This window comes from Nilaparvata lugens, chromosome 3 (genome assembly GCF_014356525.2).
Source record: "Nilaparvata lugens isolate BPH chromosome 3, ASM1435652v1, whole genome shotgun sequence".
In the NCBI taxonomy this organism is placed as follows: Eukaryota; Metazoa; Arthropoda; class Insecta; order Hemiptera; family Delphacidae; genus Nilaparvata; species Nilaparvata lugens.
The window spans coordinates 97,322,204-97,345,804 of record NC_052506.1 but is presented as its reverse complement, the minus strand read 5'-3'; the positions used below and the strand labels follow the sequence as shown (position 1 = coordinate 97,345,804).

General features: G+C 34.4%; 2 protein-coding genes across 7 annotated transcripts in view; both read right to left on the bottom strand.

Moving 5' to 3' along the window:
* Nucleotides 1–1,179: 1,179 nt before the first annotated feature.
* LOC111053047 (transmembrane protein 69) lies at nucleotides 1,180–22,549 on the bottom strand. Of its 4 annotated transcripts, XM_039425219.1 has the most exons (4): nucleotides 12,666–12,852; nucleotides 10,946–11,275; nucleotides 6,508–6,843; nucleotides 1,180–1,406 (listed from the first exon to the last, which is right to left on the bottom strand). In XM_039425219.1, the coding sequence occupies exons 2-4, from the start codon at nucleotides 11,273–11,275 to the stop codon at nucleotides 1,359–1,361; spliced, it is 714 nt and encodes a 237-aa protein (XP_039281153.1). In that variant the 5' UTR covers nucleotides 12,666–12,852; the 3' UTR covers nucleotides 1,180–1,358. The 4 variants fall into 4 exon arrangements, with proteins under 4 accessions (XP_039281153.1, XP_039281154.1, XP_039281152.1 ...); XM_039425220.1 differs by lacking the exons at nucleotides 1,180–1,406; nucleotides 12,666–12,852 and adding an exon at nucleotides 22,383–22,549 and having other exon boundaries at nucleotides 6,281–6,843; XM_039425218.1 differs by lacking the exon at nucleotides 1,180–1,406 and having other exon boundaries at nucleotides 6,281–6,843.
* LOC111053053 (polycomb protein Asx) overlaps nucleotides 19,588–23,601 on the bottom strand; it is a 59,005-nt gene continuing 54,991 nt past the window's right edge. For all 3 annotated transcript variants that reach the window (XM_039425215.1, XM_039425217.1, XM_039425216.1), the window contains exon 16: nucleotides 19,588–21,333. The gene's annotated coding sequence lies outside the window, so the exon portion shown is untranslated. The remainder of the gene's footprint in view (nucleotides 21,334–23,601) is intronic.

Genomic DNA, 23,601 nt, shown 5'->3' with positions numbered 1-23,601 from the left:
AAGGAACCCTCTCTACACTGTAAGCAGGATGTGCCTTCACCAAATATGTAAGCAGGCTGAGGAACGGCGGGAGAAGCCTCCACCAAATATGTAAGGGGAAAAGAACTATGATAACTTTTGTGAGAGGAAAACTATTATAACAAAAAAAGAACAGAATAACTAGAACTTCAATTAATGAATCTTTAACATATATACATTTGAACAAAACAAGATTAATTTTATTATAATAACATGATTGATATGAATTAAAGGGGAAAACACTCGCTTGCAGCTAATGATGATTCAATGTTTGTGGTTATGAAAATTTAAGAACAATGATTCAGTAGTCACCTACCTTTTTGAAATGGCTTCCCCCTTAGGCATCCACTGCTTTAAATCGCGACTTTAGTATATTAAAAGAACAAATATTAACTGAACCAATGGATAGGCTCAGAACCCGTCTCCCTTAACAATACAATTATTTTTATACTGCCTGATCTGTGACAGAATAACTGTATTATTAAATGAACCGAAATCTAGCCTTTTTCACTGGATCAGCCGGACTTAACTTTCAGTCCTATCGAACGAGCTCACTCTGACCAAAAAATAAATTTTGGGTATTAAATATAAACTCAGTCAATGCCAAACATGAAAGCCATTTCAAGTACATATTTTTATCTGTCGCACAAGCGGCACGTTTGTTATTAAAAACATAAGAGAAGCTACGTTAATTTTGACAGCCAATGAAATAAACAATCTTTCTGTCGATGACAAAGATTGTTCAAAGACAAAAACACTGTTCATTAAACTTTTTAATTTAAAACTCTAAAATCCTGATCAATATGAGATAAATATATGATTCATATATATGTCCCATATGACCAGGTGACAACACACAAACTCTTCTGTGGTATAGAATACTCCAACCATCAAAAAAAATTTAACTCCTTCTCAAAAATATCGACATCTTCACAATTTTTCAAGTGAGTAGAAAGCTTTCTTATAAATTTAAGGCCCATATATGTAGGTTTTCCTCAAAAAGAGCTGTTCTGTGATACAGTGAAGCATAGTCTCCTTTATTTCTAGTATTGTATCCATGCAAATCAGCATTTCTAGTCATTGTCTTTCTTCTAACATGCATAATCACCTCATAGATATAAATAGAAATTAATGACTGAATGGAAATTAAAATTGAGTTGAACTGTTGTAGACGAAACTTACATTTATTCCAACATTAGATATATACTTGACATTAAGAAATTATACACGATATTAAGAAAGTTGAGTACTCAGTATAGATTTTCTTCATCACATCCACCGACTTGTAGCAGAAACTAACGAATAAAGGTACTAAATTGTTTCGACTTATATCGTGTGATTTAGTCAGCATCGACTGCCTCATAGTAATGCGGGTTATTGAAGATGAACTGTTTGAGACACAGGAGCACACAGAGGGTGGCAGTGAGCGTAAGCCCTATTACCATAGGTAAGGAAAGTATTGCTTTCCGAAAAAAATTAAGGTTCTCCAATTTGTAAATTTCTATACGTTTCAAGGTCCCCTGAGTCCAAAAAAGTGGTTTTTGGGTATTGGTCTGTATGTGTGTGTGTGTGTGTGTGTGTGTGTGTGTGTGTGTGTGTGTGTGTGTGGTGTGTGTGTGTGTGTGTGTGTGTGTGTGTGTGTGTATGTGCGTCTGTGTACACGATATCTCATCTCCCAATTAACGGAATGACTTGAAATTTGGAACTTAAGGTCCTTACACTATAAGTATCCGACACGAACAATTTCGATCCAATGCGATTCAAGATGGCGGCTAAAATGGCGAAAATGTTGTCAAAAACAGGGTTTTTCGCGATTTTCTCGAAAACGGCTCCAACGATTTTGATCAAATTCATACCTAAAGAAGTCATTGATAAGCTCTATCAACTGCCACAAGTCCTATATCTGTAAAAATTTCAGGAGCTCCGCCCCATCTATGCAAAGTTTGATTTTAGATTCCCAATTATCAGGCTTCAGATACAATTTAAACAAAAAATGTCGAGTGAAAAAGATTAAGCATGAGAATCTCTGCAATTAATGTTCAATAACATTTTCACCTAACATTGAAAATAAGCTCGAAATTCGAGAAAATGTGATTATTTCAATTGCTAACTGTTGACAATTGTTGATTCTATTAAATGATTCACTATGAAGAGATAGCAGACCTCGTATGTTTTCAGCGTTTTTGTCCTGTCACCAGCTGGCTCAGATCTTTGAATAGTAGTAGACTTGAGATGCGCGGGAACACTAGCGTCTGGTGATCAATTTTCATAACGGCAAGGAAAGTTGTGTGAGTGCGCCACACCAGATTTTTTCGTGAAGCAATGGTGACGCTGGTAGTCTCTCATACTGTGCCGTTCTTATACTCTCACCCGCCCAAAACAGTAATAATAAGACAGTTGTCGTCAGTAATCCGGCTTGAAATTTGGAACATTAACCATTTATACCATGTGAAATCTTCTTATGCTATCTTTTCTCTATGGTTGAATTTTCTATTAGCAATTAGTATCTAACATAAACTATTATTAATTTTGTTATACAATCTATTAGACAGTAAAAAAGATCTAAATGAATTGTAATCACACAAACAGCCTAGCATTCATCAGAAGATAGAAATATACTGTTATCTACCTACAATTTGATGAAGAATAACTAGCTGCAAAAAAGATCAATTAGTAATACTACTTTTTTAAATCGCTTAAATATCATCAAGATGCTAGTAAATTAATGGCTGATTTATCACATGACAATAATTTACATGTACTTTGAACATGAATTACTAGAGAACATCAACAATTATTGTAAAATGTATGAATCTTTGAAAATAGCGAAGTAAAATCGTTACCAACGACATTTATTGTAGACATAATTTAAATATTTTATTATAGGCAGTAAAGTTTGAATTTTAGCTTTACTATTGAAGCTGATTTTTATGGTAGGATTGTTCCATCTCAGTATTAGTCATAAGAAGACAATAGTCACTTCCACAAGGTGAGTAAATTTTAATGGTGAGATAATCAAAATCAACCCTTCCTATATTGTAGAAGAATAAATATTCTTGTATGGCGCTACAGCCCATGGTGAGCCTTGGCCTCCGCAACTATCAACCTCCACGCATCTCTATCGTTGACTCCTAACATCATTCAGCACCTCAACCAGCCATCTTTTCCTGGGTCTACATCTGTGTTTCGTATTGTGAAGCCTTTCCCGCATCACAATTTTAGGGATTCTGACCACAGGATTCTTTGAGCCTTTATAAATCGAACCATGGTCTGTCCTCCAATTCCTTGTTGGAACGGATTGAATAAAAATACCAAGAAATTGTCAAAAACCACAGATTTTATTGAATGTTAGAAAGACCGGTTTCGGTTGTTACACCATTGTCAATCTCTGATAAACTGGAACTAAATACAAGAGCAGCAGAAGCTATACTAGTAGGCGAGTACTGCTATTGGTCAAGGGCATGAACCTTCCAAAAATTGGAACGGATTCGCCATTCCAACCCCTGTCGTACTGGGCCATAAATTTTCCGCAGCATTGTAAAAAAATAGACTAAAGGTATGCGCACACCGATGCGTACAAATTCGTTGCGGAATTTTCAAGAATTCAGACTGCGGTATCCAAACGAAGTTTTCGTTGCGAAATATTCGCAACGCTGGGGCACGCACACTGGGAAGCAAAATAATCGCAATGTGGAGCGCGGGAATATTCGAGTTGTCCTAACCAAACAGTTCAGCACTTTTATCATCTAAAATTTACGGTACTACTGTAGGCTACTTCATCTCAATTTACTGAGGTTCATCATGATATCATCAGAAGCCCTATTATTACTTGCTGTGGCGGCAGACTCTGAAAAAGATGAAAGGCCAAAAAAATGTGGGTGCATGCCATTAATAAAGATAGACTTTAATTCTGAGAATACCATACTCTTGTACCACAATTGAGGAAGGACATCATGTTGAGTTGCGTTTACACCGGAGTTGATAACATGAGTTGTTTAATCAAAAGTTAAAAAAAAGTTTTATTATTAATCAAACTTGACTGAATCGACAAAAAATTCTCTTGAAAAAAGTTGATAACTCGTGTTTTCAACAGAAAATTCCTTGTTATTAACAAGATTTATGTTATCCATCGAGAGTCGGTAACTTTTGTTAATAACAGGTTACTATCTTCCCCGCAACCCGCTCGCCCAGCATCCCTACCCTACAACAACAGCTGTTCCCTAATAACTACAGCTGCAGACAAAACACGTGACAAAGTTATTAACTTTTGTTGATAACAAAACTAGCAGCCAAAAGAAAATGTTATTAACTTATGTTGAAAACGTTTGTTTTAAACTCTGGTGTAAACGCATTATAATTTATTTACATTAGATCAGATGAAGATCATTATTTTAATGATCACACACATGTTTCAATTCAAATTTGAAGACAATTTTTTGCTTTTTATTCTGGCTGTTATAATTATCATATGAATAGTCTCGTTAAATGAAATCATATGGAAGTCAATTATATTGATAACAAGATCTTGTTAATAACAAGGAATTTTCTGTTAGAAACATGAGTTATTAACTTTTGTCAAGAGAAATTTTTGACGATTCAGTCAAGTTAATAACTCGTGTTATTAACTCTGGTGTAAACGCAGCTTTAGATCATACAATATTGGATATGTATAAATAATCTCCGACTATTGTTTTGTGTTCACAATTTTCCTACTTGTGGTGGTGCAATGTTTCTTACTGTTTAAAAAGCAGACAAAACTAGTGTACGGTAGTTCCAGAACTCACCACAAAATTCGCATCGCGGAAAAGCGCTGCAAATGCTGTGTGTAGCAAAAGTTGCGAATATTTCGCAACGCATTGGTTTGCGTCAGCACATACAACGCAATGGTATTAAATTTCCGCACGGCAAGTTCTCCGAATTGAATTCGCACCGCAACAAAACTTCGCAATATATTCGCGTCGGTGTGCGCCTGGTATATGTTTGTTTGTTTGTTTTTGAAGCTTCCCAGAGACTCTAATCAGAGTATAGGAATTATCAAAAATTCATAATACATATAGTATTACAAAAAAAAAGAAAAAATCACGAAAAGGAACCCTCTCTACACTGTAAGCAGGATGTGCCTTCACCAAATATGTAAGCAGGCTGAGGAACGGCGGGAGAAGCCTCCACCAAATATGTAAGGGGGAAAAGAACTATGATAACTTTTGTGAGGGGAAAAACTATTATAACAAAAAAAGAACAGAATAACTAGAACTTTAATTAATGAATCTTTAACATATATACATTTGAACAAAACAAGATTAATTTTATTATAATAACATGATTGATATGAATTAAAGGGGAAAACACTCGCTTGCAGCTAATGATGATTCAATGTTTGTGGTTATGAAAATTTAAGAACAATGATTCAGTAGTCACCTACCTTTTTGAAATGGCTTCCCCCTTTGGCATCCACTGTTTTAAATCGCGACTTTAGTATATTAAAAGAACAAATATTAACTGAACCAATGGATAGGCTCAGAACCCGTCTCCCTTAACAATACAATTATTTTTATACTGCCCGATCTGTGACAGAATAACTGTATTATTAAACGAACCGAAATCTAGCCTTTTTCACTGGATCAGCCGGACTTAACTTTCAGTCCTATCGAACGAGCTCACTCTGACCAAAAAATAAATTTTGGGTATTAAATATAAACTCAGTCAATGCCAAACATGAAAGCCATTTCAAGTACATATTTTTATCTGTCGCACAAGCGGCACGTTTGTTATTAAAAACATAAGAGAAGCTACGTTAATTTTGACAACAAATGAAATAAACAATCTTTCTGTCGATGACAAAGATTGTTCAAAGACAAAAACACTGTTCATTAAACTTTTTAATTTAAAACTCTAAAATCCTGATCAATATGAGATAAATATATGATTCATATATATGTCCCATATGACCATGACAACACACAAACTCTTCTGTGGTATAGAATACTCCAACCATCAAAAAAAATTTAACTCCTCAAAAATATCGACATCTTCACAATTTTTCAAGTGAGTAGGAAGCTTTCTAATAAATTTAAGGCCCATATATGTAGGTTTTCCTCAAAAAGAGCTGTTCTGTGATACAGTGAAGCATAGTCTCCTCTATTTCTAGTATGGTATCCATGCAAATCAGCATTTCTAGTCATTGTCTTTCTTCTAACATGCATAATCACCTCATAGATATAAATAGAAATTAATGACTGAATGGAAATTAAAATTGAGTTGAACTGTTGTAGACGAAACTTACATTTATTCCAACATTAGATATATACTTGACATTAAGAAATTATACACGATATTAAGAAAGTTGAGTACTCAGTATAGATTTTCTTCATCACATCCACCGACTTGTAGCAGAAACTAACGAATAAAGGTACTAAATTGTTTCGACTTATATCGTGTGATTTAGTCAGCATCGACTGCCTCATAGTAATGCGGGTTATTGAAGATGAACTGTTTGAGACACAGGAGCACACAGAGGGTGGCAGTGAGCGTAAGCGCGCATTTGAGCGCCACAAACCAGGGCGGATACTTGCTAGTTGCCAGGTCTATGACGAGTGAGGCCAACAGGCCTGAGCCGACCACTGGCAGGGCGAAGCCCACCGGCAGCAGAAGGCCTGACCACGCCCACACGGCCGGCACAGTTGCCAGGCCAATGTTGGCCCACGAACAGTCGGCCTTGTCGCAGTGGATCATGCTGCCAAACTTCAGTCCGCCCAGGAACGAGAGGATTGTGCCGCTGTACATCAGCTGAGCGGTGCCTAGCAACGGCATGTAACCGGTGAACACCTGTCAACAGAGGTCCACGTTATAATGACAGTGGCAAAAGATAGAAAGCTCATCATTAAAAACTGTAAAATTGAGTGTATTTTAATAGGAAAATGTATTCTATTCTTATTATCCTTTTTGCTACTATGGTACCTTAGTGAGGTCCACTTCATGATTATTTATATTAATTAATTATATTATTTTTTTATTTGATTGATCTTGGTGTTCCTATACTTGTATATCATTCGAAAAAGCAGTTAGTGCAATCCATTTCTAGCTTCTATCCAGATCGTTCTCAAGCAATGTATAGATATAATTAATTAACAAAATGTTTACCTCAATTATGAAAATTTATTATTTAATCATTGAGAAATATATTCTCTTGACAAATAAAATATGATTGTTTATTTTAGACAAGAATGAACAGTTGATATTACATCAGATATAGCAAGACAGAGAATCGGCAGAGAATCACACTTATCTTCTCTACTGCCACTAAACGTAGCCTCACTACAGCAACTAATGTTGATTTCAATCAACTGGCAATGAATAAGTTGATTCCAATTCCAATACTATGTGTTTCTTTGTATATTGTATTTTATTTATAATGAATGTTGTATGTGACCTGGCTTATTTACTGATGTACTTTGGCTTGAATAAAATCATTGAATCATAAAATGTGCCTGTTGTACGTACGTCGGTTAAATTTTAACGGTAGATTAATTCTACGAGAACCAAACAGAGAAGCCGTATTTTCAAAAAAGACTGCTCTGATTGGTTCTCGTGAAATTAATCATGATTAAAATTCAACCGGGCCTTTGCTACTCTATAGTGAGATTCACGTTATAAAGGTTGCACCTGATTGACACTGGTTTGCTGTCCTTGTCTGTCATCAGACAAAGCAGATAGCTCTATACTTATCTAATTCCGCACCAAATTATGCCAAACTGTTTGTAGACTGTATAGAAATATTATGAAAATGTATTATTTAATCATGGAAACATGTATTTTATAAAACAGCTTCTAGGGAACTCTCTTTGTTTTATGTTTTAGAAAAGAATATTATTCTTTCTACACATATTCGACCATATTATTCTTTCGACCTCGACACATATTATTACTTTCCTTGCCCTAATACCATAGGTAAGGAAAGTATTGCTTTCCAAAAAAAATTAAGGTACCCCGATTTCAAGTTTTCTATACGTTTCAAGGTCCCCTGAGTCCAAAAACATGATTTTTGGGTATTGGTCTGTGTGTGTGTATGTATGTATTGTGTGTGTGTGTGTGTGTGTGTGTGTGTGTGTGTGTGTGTTGTGTGTGTGTGTGTGTGTGTTGTGTGTGTGTGTGTATGTATGTCTGTGAACACGATAACTCCATTCCTGATTAACCGATTGACTTGAAATTTTAAACTTAAGGTCCTTATACCATGAGGACCCGACAATAAGAAATTCAATAAAATTCAATTCAAGATGGCGGAAAAAATGGCGGATAGTTACTAAAAAACCATGTTTTTCACGTTTTTCTCGAAAATGGCTCTAACGATTTTCTTCAAATTTATACCATGGATAGCTATTTATAAGCCCTATCAACTGGCATAAGTCTCATTTCAGGGAAAATTTCAGGAGCTCCGTAATATTGTTGAGAAAAATGGCGGATAATGACTAAAAAGCCATGTTTTTCACGATTTTCTCAAAAACGGCTCTAACGATTTTTTTCAAATCCATACCCTGTATAGTTATTTATTAGCTCTATCAACTGTCATGAGTCTTTTTCCTGGGGTACTAATGGGGGTCCACCCAATCCTTAAGAAATAGACTTTGTAACCTCCTTCTCGTGCATAAGCTAGGTAGGTAGAGCAGTTTATAAAAAGAACACAGTCATAGTCAGGATATTTCATCTGTAGAACAGCTGTTTTGACGAATTTCAAAAAAATCATCGAATTTCACAATTTACATAAAGGAAAAAGTACTCTGAAAACAATTTGTACATACACATATACAGTAGTCTGATCGTAGTTGCAAATATGTTGCCGTCAATCGTCATTATGTTATTCCCCTAAATTATTCTCGTTTGATATTGAGGCTTATAGTTCAATGAGCAAGGAAAGTTGTGTGAGTGGACCACACCAGATTTTTATAGTGGGGTATCATAATTAGAACTAAGTTTAGTATTAGCAATTTTGTATGTATAATATAACAACTATGTATATGTTTTGTCAATAAACTCCTCTGGTTGCAATTCATTGGCAATCAGAGAAATTATTATTAATTATTATTTTAAAGGATTCTTTGAAACACCCAGTACCGGTAATAATATTTTCAGCCTGATTGATGCATTATAGTTCAGAGCAATTAGTTTTGTACGCTCCTTGTTCTATTGAGAATTGTATTGAAATTTATATCTGTCATGAATCAGTTTTCTACAGTCTATGTTTTTGTTGGCAAATAAAATATTTTATTTTTTCTATAGGGTTACTTGATAGTTTCATTATACAGAATTACTAGTTACCTTTTTATTTTCTTCAAGTAACAAATAAAAAAAGAACGAATCATTTGATAATCACCTGCACTACAACCGGCGCCATGTAGGGAATCAATCCGGCAACACCGCACCAAAAGACCGGCAACGGTGCATTCTTGATGTCTCGCATCTGCACGGCGCCCACATTCGAGCGAGCCGTTTGCACGAGTGTCAGCAAGTCGAGCTTCTGCTTGAGACTCGTGTTGGCCGTATGCAGGGAGCGCTGCTTGTTTTGTTTCACCACACAGGTGTCACGCTTGAAGCATGTGTGGTGCGAGGCTGGAAGCAAATGGGTGGCCGAGTGTAGGCGAGGTGACACAAACGCCGTCTGACTCATCAGGAAACATGGCGGATAGTTACTAAAAAACCATGTTTTTCACGTTTTTCTCGAAAATGGCTCTAACGATTTTCTTCAAATTTATACCATGGATAGCTATTTATAAGCCCTATCAACTGGCATAAGTATCATTTCAGGGAAAATTTCAGGAGCTCCGTAATATTGTTGAGAAAAATGGCGGATAATGACTAAAAAGCCATGTTTTTCACGGTTTTCTCAAAAACGGCTCTAACGATTTTCTTCAAATTTATACCATGGATAGCTATTTATAAGCCCTATCAACTGACTTAAGTCTCATTTCAGGGGAAATTTCAGGAGCTCCGTAATATTGTTGAGAAAAATGGCGGATAATGACTAAAAAGCCATGTTTTTCACGGTTTTCTCAAAAACGGCTCTAACGATTTTTTTCAAATCCATACCCTGTATAGTTATTTATTAGCTCTATCAACTGTCATGAGTCTTTTTCCTGGGGTACTAATGGGGGTCCACCCAATCCTTAAGAAATAGACTTTGTAACCTCCTTCTCGTGCATAAGCTAGGTAGGTAGAGCAGTTTATAAAAAGAACACAGTCATAGTCAGGATATTTCATCTGTAGAACAGCTGTTTTGACGAATTTCAAAAAAATCATCGAATTTCACAATTTACATAAAGGAAAAAGTACTCTGAAAACAATTTGTACATACACATATACAGTAGTCTGATCGTAGTTGCAAATATGTTGCCGTCAATCGTCATTATGTTATTCCCCTAAATTATTCTCGTTTGATATTGAGGCTTATAGTTCAATGAGCAAGGAAAGTTGTGTGAGTGGACCACACCAGATTTTTATAGTGGGGTATCATAATTAGAACTAAGTTTAGTATTAGCAATTTTGTATGTATAATATAACAACTATGTATATGTTTTGTCAATAAACTCCTCTGGTTGCAATTCATTGGCAATCAGAGAAATTATTATTAATTATTATTTTAAAGGATTCTTTGAAACACCCAGTAATAATATTTTCAGCCTGATTGATGCATTATAGTTCAGAGCAATTAGTTTTGTACGCTCCTTCTTCTATTGAGAAATTTATCGAAATTTATATCTGTCATGAATCAGCTTTCTACAGTTTATGTTTTTGTTGGCTAATAAAATATTTTATTTTTTATATTTTTTCTATAGGGTTACTTGATAGTTTCATTATACAGAATTACTAGTTACCTTTTTATTTTCTTCAAGTAACAAATAAAAAAAGAACGAATCATTTGATAATCAGTAATCACCTGCACTACAACCGGCGCCATGTAGGGAATCAATCCGGCAACACCGCACCAAAAGACCGGCAACGGTGCATTCTTGATGTCTCGCATCTGCACGGCGCCCACATTCGAGCGAGCCGTTTGCACGAGTGTCAGCAAGTCGAGCTTCTGCTTGAGACTCGTGTTGGCCGTATGCAGGGAGCGCTGCTTGTTTTGTTTCACCACACAGGTGTCACGCTTGAAGCATGTGTGGTGCGAGGCTGGAAGCAAATGGGTGGCCGAGTGTAGGCGAGGTGACACAAACGCCGTCTGACTCATCAGGAAACATGGCTTGTGAAACAGTTGTCTCAGCATCTGGAAGCACAAATGAAATTGAGGTACTTTGAGTCAATTCTACACTTGAAAGCAAATATTTGCAACAAGGACAATTTTACAATATTGTCAAAAATTATAGCCCAATATATACAGAGTTTCCCAAAAACGCTGTAACAGCTAAAATTTTTTGATATTTTTGAAAAACGTCAATAACTAGAAAATTATCAGTCGAATTATATAGAAATGAGGGAAAAATTTCTAATAAGAGTAATAACATTTTGTTTGGCGTTCTTGAACTTTTTATAATTGTACTGGAGTATATCAAGTAACAACAACATTTATAAAGTATTGTACTTAAAAAACTATTGGTTTCAAAACAAAACGTAATCATCTAAAATCACGAAAATCTGGTGTGGCGCACTCACACAACTTTCCTTGCCGTTATGAAAATTTATCACCTGACGCTAGTGTTCACGCGCATCTCAAGTCTACTATTCAAAGATCCAAGCCAGCTGGTGACCGGACAATAACGCTGGAGACACACAAAGTCTGCTATCTCTTCATAGTTAATGATTTGATAAAATCAACAGTTGCCACAAGTTTGCAATTGGAATATAACATTTTCTTGAATTTCGAGCTTATTTCAAATGTTAGGTGAAAATGTTACTAAACATTAATTGTATAGATTTTCATGCTCAATCTTTTCCACTTGGAATTTTTTGTTTAAATTGTATCTGAAGCCTCATAGTTGAGAATCTAAAATCAAACTTTGCATAGATTGGGTTGAGCTCCTGGAATTTTTAAAGATATGGGACTTGAGGCAGAGAGATTTGGGACTTGTGATAAAGCTTATCAATGACTATTTTAGGTATAAATCTGATCAAAATTGTTGGAGCCGTTTTCGAGAAAATCGCGAAAACCCCTCTTTTTGACAACATCTTCACTATTTTATCCGCCATCTTGAACTGCATTAGATCGAAATTGTTTGTGTCGGATCCTTATATTGTAAGGACCTTAAGTTCCAAATTTCAAGTCATTCCGTTAATTGGGAGATGAACTCATATACACACACATATACAGATCAATATCCAAAAACCACTTTTTTGGACTTAGGGGACCTTGAAACGTATAGAGATTTATAAATTGGGGTACCTTAATTTTTTCTGAAAGCAATACTTTCCTTACCTATGTTAATAGGGCAAGGAAAGTAAAAAGATTGACCAGTTTTAAATTATTATGAATACTAGATCATTTTTAAGGCAATTTACTCTTAATGCCACAATATTATTACCGGTATCTAAAGGCATTCAACTAATACATCATATGGCTGAATAGGCCTGACTTATACATAGGTTGGACTTACAAAAAATAAATGCTTATAAATTTTCCTACCAGCAATAAAACAATATTGGAAATCAATCAAGCTTACCTGAAATATTAGTGGAAGTCTGTAAACTTAAATAAATTATTAGTCTTGATACAACATTCAAGATATGATACCAATTTTCATTCAATGGTAGTGACTGAAATTTTGAAAGTTTGCAATGTCATATGGAGGGGTGTAATTTACGTCGTTTTAATACAGAAAAAATCACATGATAAAATTGAAAATTTATAGATTGTCTGACCACACATGTCAGTCAGCAAACTACAAAATTTTTATAACTTTGTAAGTTAAAAAAAATTAAATTAATAAGCTGCGTTTACACCAAAGGTATTAACAAAATGTTAATAGCTTAATCCTTATAGATTCTATTAGATTGAACATAACTTATAATAAGTACACATGTTGATCATAATGTGTTTGTCAAGTTCCGTTTAATCTAATAGAATCTATAAGGATTAAGTTATTAACAATAATTTGTTAATAACTTTGGTGTAAACGCGGCTTAAGGCTCTGTCGCACAAAACCCGGTTAAATTTTAACCGTGATTAATTTTACGAGAAGCAATCACAGAAGGCTTTTTTGAAAAGACGGCTTCTCTGATTGGTTCTTGTGGAGTTAATTACGATTAAAATTTAACCGGCTTTTGTGCAACCGGCACTAAACATTTAATAATTTATTACGCTATTCATTATTTTGCACTGAGTTTATTATTCATTCAGTGGATTTTATTAAAATAAAATGGTAACTCAGTAAGGCCAGGTGCACACCAGTTAGTCAAGACAAGACAAGACGATCAGACACGTTTAGTCACAATACTTTACATAGTTGCTTATGAAAACATGTCGAATTGTAATGACTAATCAGTGTTAGTTGCGTCATAAGCAACTATGTGAAGTATTGTGACTAAACGTGTCTGATCATGACTTGTCTTGACTAACTGGTGTGGCCTAGCCTAATATGTTGTCTATTTTTAATTAAATTATCATCTAATATTATTAGTTGTATAAATGAATAGAATAAACACTATTTTAAAACAATATTTTACCACGTCAGTGTTCTATTTTTCATATACTGAGTCTTTCTAAATGATGGACCCATTTTCAAAAATAATTAGTATTTATTAAAGTAAAAATGCAAAATGGACAACCTTTATACCAATGGAAAGAGAAAGTTTCAAAGTTTTTTTAATACCTTACTAGTGTTCAATGTGACTTCCGGCTGCAGCACGATCTGCGGAACTGTATCGCTGCTGCCGTGCACTCAATAACACCAGATACGCTTTCTCGCGTGTGGGACTAGTTTGGCTACCGCGTGGATGTTTGCCGTGCAGCAGCCGCATTTAACACTTGTAAGGTATTAAAAAAAACTTTTCACATTTTGCATTTTTACTTTAATAAATACCAATTTTTGAAAATGGGTTCATCATTTACAAAGACCCGGTATTTTAAAAACTTCTAATTGTTTTTTATGTCATGGTACAGAAAAAAAACCTTATAATCTTTATGTATCAATCACTTCAATTTATTGTAGTAATAATAATTTACAACTAAACTATTACAAGAAACAGTAAATTGCATGAATGAGCATTGAAATAACATACGAATAAACAATGGTATTTATTAAAGCATATAAAAGAAAATGCATACCAATATTTCAAAAAGTAAAATAAATTCTGACAGTCTTTAATAATTTCAAAATATAATTGTTGTGTATTTATATCAAAGTTGTTGGAACTTCAATAACAAATTTAAATGCAACAAAGAAACAGTAGCCAACTCCATAACTGAGAATTTCAACCAAGAATGAATAAAATTGCAACAAACTAACCACAAATTACAAAATACATTATCATAAATTCACATTATGAAGTTACTAAATAATTTCTCAATTATAAACCGTATATCAGAATTTATAGAGCTGAAGTATTTTCTGTTTTTGGTGGAGAGTTATCAGTTTTTGCATAATATGGCATATTTCACTATTTACTACATTAAATGCAAACTTTAATAATATTGGTAATTAATGAACAATTCTTGTCATTAAATAACAAAATAAGATGCCCTGATGCCATATTATTTTATATCAATTCAGTTATGGTATGGCTTATTTATTTCATGTTCATGAAATAATAATATTTTGTGACCTGAATTGCTAAGGTGTAGTGTACTTTATATTTATAACAAAGTAAAAAACCAGAAGTGTATCTCAATCTTGAAGCGTGTTATAGTAGGCTATTATTCAACATCAGTATAGAAATGGATCAAGTTTATTCATTCAAGAACTAAAGTATAAACATATTGATGGAGAAGAAATAACAAATATCAAATAATACCATAAGAAACCTGTAATATTGCTACAAAGCATGGACATATTAATTGATCATTGGATTTAATAGGCATGAATTTGCCAGTTCATATTTCAAGATTCAAGTATTGTAATACACGTATTTCAAGTACTTTATTGACTTTTCTTATCGAATAATAATATCTAAGAGTAGTATGTCAGTGGAAAATTTGCTTCATAGTTTAGTCTCAATTTATACAAAACGTTCACAATAGAAATGACATTTGGATACAACTGAAAACTATACAAAACTACAGTATATCAATAAAACTGATATAAATACACATTATTTACAAAGTGAATAGTATGCCAAGGTTCTTAACTTTACAGTATATTTACATATTTAGGTACAGTTTGAAAAAAAGTCACAAAGCATTCTCAGGTTTTGTCAGGCTGACAATACTTTAGCAAATATATTCATAACACAGCCAATATGTCCTACTTGTATTTATAAAAAATATCGTTCATCTTGAGTGTAAAAAATAAACATCCCGTCTGTTATCTGTTGCACCATATCTGTTCACAACTCGAGAACTAAAGTCTGTATAAAATAAGTTGAAACTTGGCCCTCCAACCGAAGAAATTACAGCCTTACCAAACTGTGTAAAATTGAATATTTCTCAAATTTCTTATTTGATCACAGAATTGTTTGTAGAATTCCCGATATTCAAGTGATGCTGAAGAAGTTGAAGTATAAAAAGGGAATTCTGATCTCTAAAAGGGAAAATAGTTTTAATTATTTCTGAGTAACTTTTTCGCTATCACCACTATTTCGCTATTTTGAAACATAAAAGTTGAAGGATGAAAAGGGAATTCTTTTTAATTTCAACATGGAAAAATAATTCCAATTATTTCTGAGTAACTTTATCACCAGTATTTCGCTATTTTTAAACATAAAAGTTGAATGATGAAAAGGGAATTCTTTTTAATTTCTAAATGGACAAATAATTCCAATCATTTCTGAGTAACTTTCTCGCTTACACCATCTACTTATCTTATAAAACAAAAAAGTTCCTGGCATGTCGAAAATTTAATGTTTTCTGCTCGAAATGTCTCGACATTGACGAACATAAAAATTGTAAAATTTTAGATTGTAAACTAGAAGAACTATAACCTATAAACTTGAGTGTGAATAAGAAATGAAATAGGGTAATACGGCAAGGCAGAACATTTAAAAGGATCTCTCTGCCGATAAAAGCCATATGAATAAATAAATCATTTAAAAAATAACTATGGGTCGGATAGAAATGATACAGACACCAATAGAAAGGAGACATTCTCCCGTATTACACCACCCTATGATTCTGAGAGAAATAATATTCAAAATGAGAACATATATTCGCGATGTTCTAAAAAAAAATCCTTTTTATCCTTCAACCCTGAACATTTTTCAGCACTACTGGAATATTGGGGATGATATTCTACAAACAATTCTGTTGTTAAATTGAGAAAGTTGCAATTTTACACAGTTTGGCAACGCCGTAATTTCTTCGAATGGAGGGCGGCCAAGTTTCAACTAATTTTATGCAAACCATAGGAAGGTAGGTTGGAAATGAGAGCTAGAGCAATTAAAACTAAAGTAGCTAGCACTAAATCTACGGCCCACAAAATCCACAATTTTAAATTAACTTGCAGCATAATCTGCCACAATTACAATATTTTCCTGAAAAAATATCCTAACTCCTAACTACCTACAACACATAACACACAGACGACTTGTCCTACATTTAAACCTGAGTTAGAACTACAGCCATAAACTCTAGAAGAGTATTTCAATTTTAGAAAATGAAAAAAAAATCTTTATTTGGTGGAATTAGTACTTTCAAGTCCTCTTTACCCCAAACTTTGTAAACGAATAAGAAATTTGTTTTATATGCCAAGGCTAGAGTGAGATTCTGTCAGCTTTGGTTTAATGGGAAATATTAATGCTATTTATAGAAAAATGCTGAATTTTCAAGGTAAATCTCATTGAAAGCATAGACCTATGTAGCATGGTAGAATCCTAGAGAAAAGATAGCATAAGAAGATATCGCATGGAATAGGTCATTTATGTTCCAAATTTCAAGCCGATTACTGTCGAGTACTGTCTATTATAACTGTTTTGGCCGGGTGAGAGTGTGAGAACGTCACAGTATGAGAGAATCCCAGTGTCACAAGCCGACTACTATCTATAATTACTGTTTTGTTGGGGTGAGAGTGTGAGAACGGCACAGTATGAGAGACTACCAGTGTCACAAGCCGATTACTGTCGACTACTGTCTATTATTACTGTTTTGGCCGGGAGAGAGTGTAAGAACGTCACAGTATGAGAGACTCACAGTGTCACAAGCCGACTACTGTCTATAATTACTGTTTTGTTGGAGTGAGAGTGTAAGAACGGCACAGTATGAGAGACTACCAGTGTCACAAGCCGACTACTGTCTATAATTACTGTTTTGTTGGGGTGAGAGTGTGAGAACGGTACAGTATGAGAGACTAACAACGTCACATAGCTTCACCAAGAACTACTAGGACTATCGGCTTGAGTTAACAGTGAAATTTGTAACATAAACGCCCTATACCATAGGATATCTACTTGTGCTACCTTTTCTCTATGAAAGAATTTTACAAAAAATTGGAGTGCCTTATGCAACATGGTTTATAGAAGTGAGGTTAGGTTATCTTGCTACGTCTCTTAATGCCTTACGGTCAAAACATTTTGGAACGGCGAAAGTAGAAGATATGAGAAAAGGTAGCTGAAGTGAAAATAGCACATGTATTCAAATATGTCATATTGAAGACATGAAGGTAGATAAAATGGAAGGGGAGACGTTGCGATACATTAATTATTTTCAACACTTGTTGAAAATAATGCATGCTTTCAAATGTGTCGGATTGGAGTGGTAAAGGCACAGAATACATACAGAATGGAAAGTATCAATCCAATTAATGCATTTTACATGACGCCAATACTTGAGTGCACCAAGACCACGCCACGTGACTGCGCCATCTTGTTAGAAATTAAAATTTTTGCTTCTATTACAATGCTAGACTTCCTTTCAAGATGGCGGATTTTGGCGTCAAGGATACTTGCCGACTTTCCATTCTGTATGTATTCTGTGGTAAAAGGAGGGGAGACATTTAGATACATTAGCTATTTTCAACACTCTCAGCTAGCTTCCCTGATACACTCTACCTTCGCCGCTCCACTAAGTTTCGACCCATACCCGTTGGCTGTATGAATCAGTTAACGGATAAAAAACCAACTTTCTTACATATTACTGATTGAAAATTATGCACGAAAACTCTTATTACATAAAACCTTAATACAGTTTCTATTGGTGATTTATTGTTTCGATGGCACCCAATGAAAATATATGAAATAATGAAATAAGACTGAACTGATACTCATTGTAACCTGTGGAAATATTACAAGTAAATCTGCATTAATTGTCAAAATTACAAGAAATAGGTTAATTCTAAATTGCATAAACAGTCTCATGTTAACAACAGCTTATTGAACTAGTTTGTACATTCGGTAAACTAATCATGTCAGAATAATCAGGACAAACACATTCTTTAGACATTAACTTACAGTACTATGCTAAAATATTATTGTGATAATTATCCATTAATATCAGTTCAATATTAAACTGACAACAGTACAGTGTGTTAAAAAAATGACCCACTTTTAAACAGTGATATTTATTTTAAAAAAATGGTGCACAGAAACCAATTTTACATCAAATTAATCACAGAAGTATCAAGTTTATGATGATGTATTATAAGTGTTCTATGTGCCCTCCTTTTAAGGCTCGGACAACATCTAGACGGTAGCCAAATTCATCCCAGACTGTTCGCAAGATGTCTGTCTTCTCGGACTGTAGCTACTGCATCAGTTATCCTGGGTTTTACCTGCTCAATATCAAGTGCTAAGGGAGGAACAACGTTAAATATCGTGTTTATGTTTCTCCTTTAGCACTTGATATTGAGGAGCTAAAATCCAGGATAACTGATGCAGTAGCTACAGTCCGAGAAGACATCTTGCGAACAGTCTGGGATGAATTTGGTTACCGTCTAGATGTCGTCCGAGCCTCAAAAGGAGGGCACATAGAACACTTATAATACATCATCATAAACTTGATACTAATTTGATGTGAAATTGGTTTGTGTGCACCATTTTTTAAAAATAAATATCGCTGTTTAAAAGTGGGTAATTCTTTTTGAAACACCCGGTATTTTAATTGTTATCAAAATACAAATACTATTTCATGAACAAAACTCGAATAATCTGTACTGTACAACATCAAAAATCTTCTCAACAAAATCATAGAAAATATGCAAAAACTATGGATATGGATAGAGCACTTACATACTTTCATAAAACTATAAATTGTTGTGTATCAGCTTGGAAGCATAATGCATCTTTATTATTAATTTATAATAAAAGCATTGGATTGAGTTCAGTTTCAATCGGTTCTTTAATATGTTGGACTTATGTTACTAAGGCCCGGTTGCACAAAAGCCGGTTAAATTTTAACCGTGATTAATTTCACGAGAACCAATCAGAGAAAGCCTTTTTGATAAGATGGCTACTCTGATTGGTTATAGTGGAATTAATCACGATTAAAATTTAACCGGCTTTTGTGCAACCGACACTAAGACAGCTAGATATAATTTGTTACTACCTATAGTGAGATTTACTTTAAACTGTCTGCAATCATAAGGACCTCAACACACAGAGAGCGATCTGCAGGCTGTGGTCAGAACGGTCTCGGGTATCTACATCTCAAGATGCGTACATACTTATGCGCCACAAACTCACGCTTCCACTTTTCATCAGCTGATGTTATGTTTATTATAACTGTATCTTACTGTTTCTGTACAAATACAGATATAATAAACAAAGCATCAGCTGATGAAACACTCAAGTCTGTAGGCAGCTTTAGATATCCTATACACTCCTAAGGCCCGGTTGCACAAAAGCCAGTTAAATTTTAACCGTGATTAATTTCACGAGAACCAATCCGATAAGGCCGTTTTTGTTAAGACGGCTTCTCTGATTGGGTCTCGTGGAATTAATCACAATTAAAATCTAACCGGCTGTTGTGCAACCGGCACTAAGACCGCTGATAAGTAAGGCCATAATTATAACATTATTGTTCCACATTCAATCAATACCCTGCAAAATTTTTGAAGAAAAACCTCACTATAGGTGAAATACGGGTTCATTGTTTCAATAATACTATCATCATTCTATAGATAAATATGTTAACCTTATTGCTTTAAATGAGATTTTTATTCTATTTCCAAAACATATTCCGTTTTTATGATCACCATTTCAGAAATCTATTGACATGAATTATCACCAGTTTTTTTAGTTTTCAATAATATTCAATTCATTAATTGGAGTAAATCTCACCAATACGGGTGAAATTTCAATAATATTATCATTCTATGGATAAATGTTTCAATATGGGTGATGTGTGGGTGATGTTTCAATAATACTATCATCATTCTATGGATAAATGTTCAACCTTATTGCTTCAAATGGTATTTTATTCTATTTCCAAAACATATTCCGTTTTTATGACCACCATTTCAGAAATCTATTGACATGAATTATCACCAGTTTTTTTAGTTTTCAATAATATTCAATTCATTAATTGGAGTAAATCTCACCAATACGGGTGAAATTTCAATAATATTATCATCATTCTATGGATAAATGTTTCAATATGGGTGATGTGTGGGTGATATTTCAATAATACTATCATCATTCTATGGATAACTGTTCAACCTTATTGCTTCAAATGGTATTTTAATCTATTTCCAAAACATATTCCGTTTTTATGACCACCATTTCAGAAATCTATTGACATGAATTATCACCAGTTTTTTTTTTAGTTTTCAATAATATTCAATTCATTAACTGAAGTCATTTAACTGAAATCTCACCATAGGTGAAATACGGGTACAATGTTTCAATAATACTATCATAATTTTTTCTCTATAGATAAATATGTTAACCTTATTGCTTTAAATTGTATTTTTATTTCCTAAGCATATTCTGTTTCCATGATTACAGTTTCTGAAATCCATTTTAAATCAATGACATGAATTATTATCACCAGTTTTCTTCGTTTTCAATAATTAAATTCATCAGCTGACTACCAAACAACAAATATCTTGCTAAATGATTAATTCAATAGATATCTATTATTGCTGTAAAAAAGGCTACTTTATGGTCGATTCCATAAGAATTTTCAAGAGATTTGTAAGGCAATTGCAATGGTATAACTTCCACAGGTTACATACACTACAACTAAATCGTCGATAAGGGTTGATTGAGACACGCCAATCAGGTGCTAGGATGCCACACCCACGTCTGCAAATCACAACAAATCAAATCAATCTCACGAAATTAATCTAAACAATAAGAGAGAGTAGGGATGTGTTTGTTCGCATCAAAACATGTCAACTTGTGGATTGCATACCGGAAAAACAGAAATGATTCGGATCTCCAAATTTAGTTTAGTTTAATTTTCGTCATATAACACTACAGAATCAAGCAAAGCTTGGTAGTATATGACACGTCGAAAGTATTGAGTACAGTACTCAAAAAAAGTATAAAAGAGAGAAAAAAGAAGAGAATCAGAACATACAAAGGAGTTAAAAAAATATGCTTGCAAAAAAATGCCTACACGCGCCAACAGTTGAAGCTTTCCTCTAAACTGTACGGAGATGCATCGATCAATTTAGCTTTCTGAGCTCTCAATACATTTTATTTGAATAGGAAGAGAGTTATAAGCTCTTATTCCGCTATAATGTGGCCCTTTCTCTAAGCTTGCTGTTCTGTGTTGCGGGTAGTGAAGATGACCTATCTGGTTTCTAGTATTGTAACTATGATGGATATGACTCTCTCTCAATATCTCCTCGTTTTTCTTTGCCATAGTTGCAATTTCGAGGAAGTACAATGCAGGAACTGTTAGAATTCTAAGTCTTCTGAAAGAGTTTTCACAAGATTCATAAGGCTTCAAGTTGTCGACAATTCTGAGGGCTTTTTTTTGCTTTTTAAATACAGAATTAAGATTATTTTTTCCACTCCCCCAGAACATTATGCTGTATTGAATTTATTTTGCACATAGATTATAAAAATATCAATCTCGTGCAACTCGAAAACCAAATTTCAATTTTCATTCAAGATTTTTCATAATTAATGTTCAAATTTCATTCATGGGACATGAAATTTCATACGGCATACATTGAGAAAGAGATAGCGCTATCCGCTTTGTTGAATGATAGACAAGGATAGCAATACCATTGCTAATCAAAACTGCCATTATAACGAGGACCTCACTATAGTTTTGATACATAAGTATATAATTGTTGTGAAGTGCATTATTATGGAATAAAGTGATATTTGATTTGACTGACCCGTCAGTTGGCCTATCTGATGAGACAGGTGACGCAAAGCCTTGACGGACTGATGCAGTCATCGTGACAGTAGGCGCCGCACTTCCGGCACTCGACCATCGCCTTGAGGGTGCACCCACACCCGGCGGGCACTCCGGTCAGGCCCACCGACGCCGGCCGTCCCCGCACCCCTCCTGGGCCCCCCTGGCCCCCCGCCTCCGGGTTGGCGGGCGGCGCGCTGTTCGACCGCCGCACCAGGATGTACTGGTTCTCACCCAGCTGAAACCAACAATCAAATTCAATATATTGTATTCCATTTTCATACATTGCTTTGTATTATAAATAAATAAATTACTAATTTTATTTTCAGAAGGTGTACATTTTACAATAAGTTGAATTATTGAAAATCAGACTTCTAATATGGAACAAGTCCGTGTTTAGAGAAGGAAAATTACTGTTTTATTGTATCAAAACATACTAGCAAAATTACATTCATTTTTCTCCATATAGGCCTACACTGAATAAATAGTTATTTGTATATCTAGAGTGAAAAGTACGACTTTTTCTCCCTGTGGGAGAAAAGTTTGAAGCCCGAGGCGATGCCGAGGGCAACAATTTTCGTGAGGGAGAAAACGTATTTTTCGCTCGTGATATACACAACATTTTTCCTCCATCTACATTTTTTTATATGACCACATTTATACTACATATTATCTACATTTTACTACATTTTACATTCTACATTTTAACTACATATATCTACATTTTTTTAATAACTTAGGTACTGGTGACAATGTTTCCTAACAACATAACCTAAAATCTGAAACCTAAAAACCGGTCGTCTGATTGGCACTGCCGATTGAGCTATCTATCGGCAAAAGTTGTAACAATTATATCAGCTGGGCGTCTACCAAAAATGGCTGACTCCAGATCACGCGGTTCAGATTTGAATTGCAGATCAAAAATATTTGTTGGCTGGTATTTTGAATAGAATAACATATTTTAAAAATTGTATAAATTTTTATCGTCTACTAATATTAAGAATATCATACAAACATATATTTCATGAGTTGATCAAATTTCTGGTTGTGGTATTGAATTCAGTTGACTCAATGACAGACACCTCTATTAGGCTTTCTCATCTGAGCTTAGACCTTCTAACCTATTACAATGTAAGTTTTAAAATAGAGATGCTTCCCATGTTATTTAAATGGAGTCACTTTTCCTCCCTAGGGAGTTT

What these genes read in the sequence shown, in the direction of transcription:
- LOC111053047 (XM_039425220.1), bottom strand. Translation starts at nt 11,275, where the DNA reads ATGCTGAGACAACTGTTTCACAAGCCATGTTTCCTGATGAGTCAGACG. An exon ending in TGGCGCCGGTTGTAGTGCAG is followed by an intron (nt 6,844 to 10,945) that starts GTGATTACTGAT and finishes CTCTGTTGACAG; the next exon opens with GTGTTCACCGGTTACATGCC.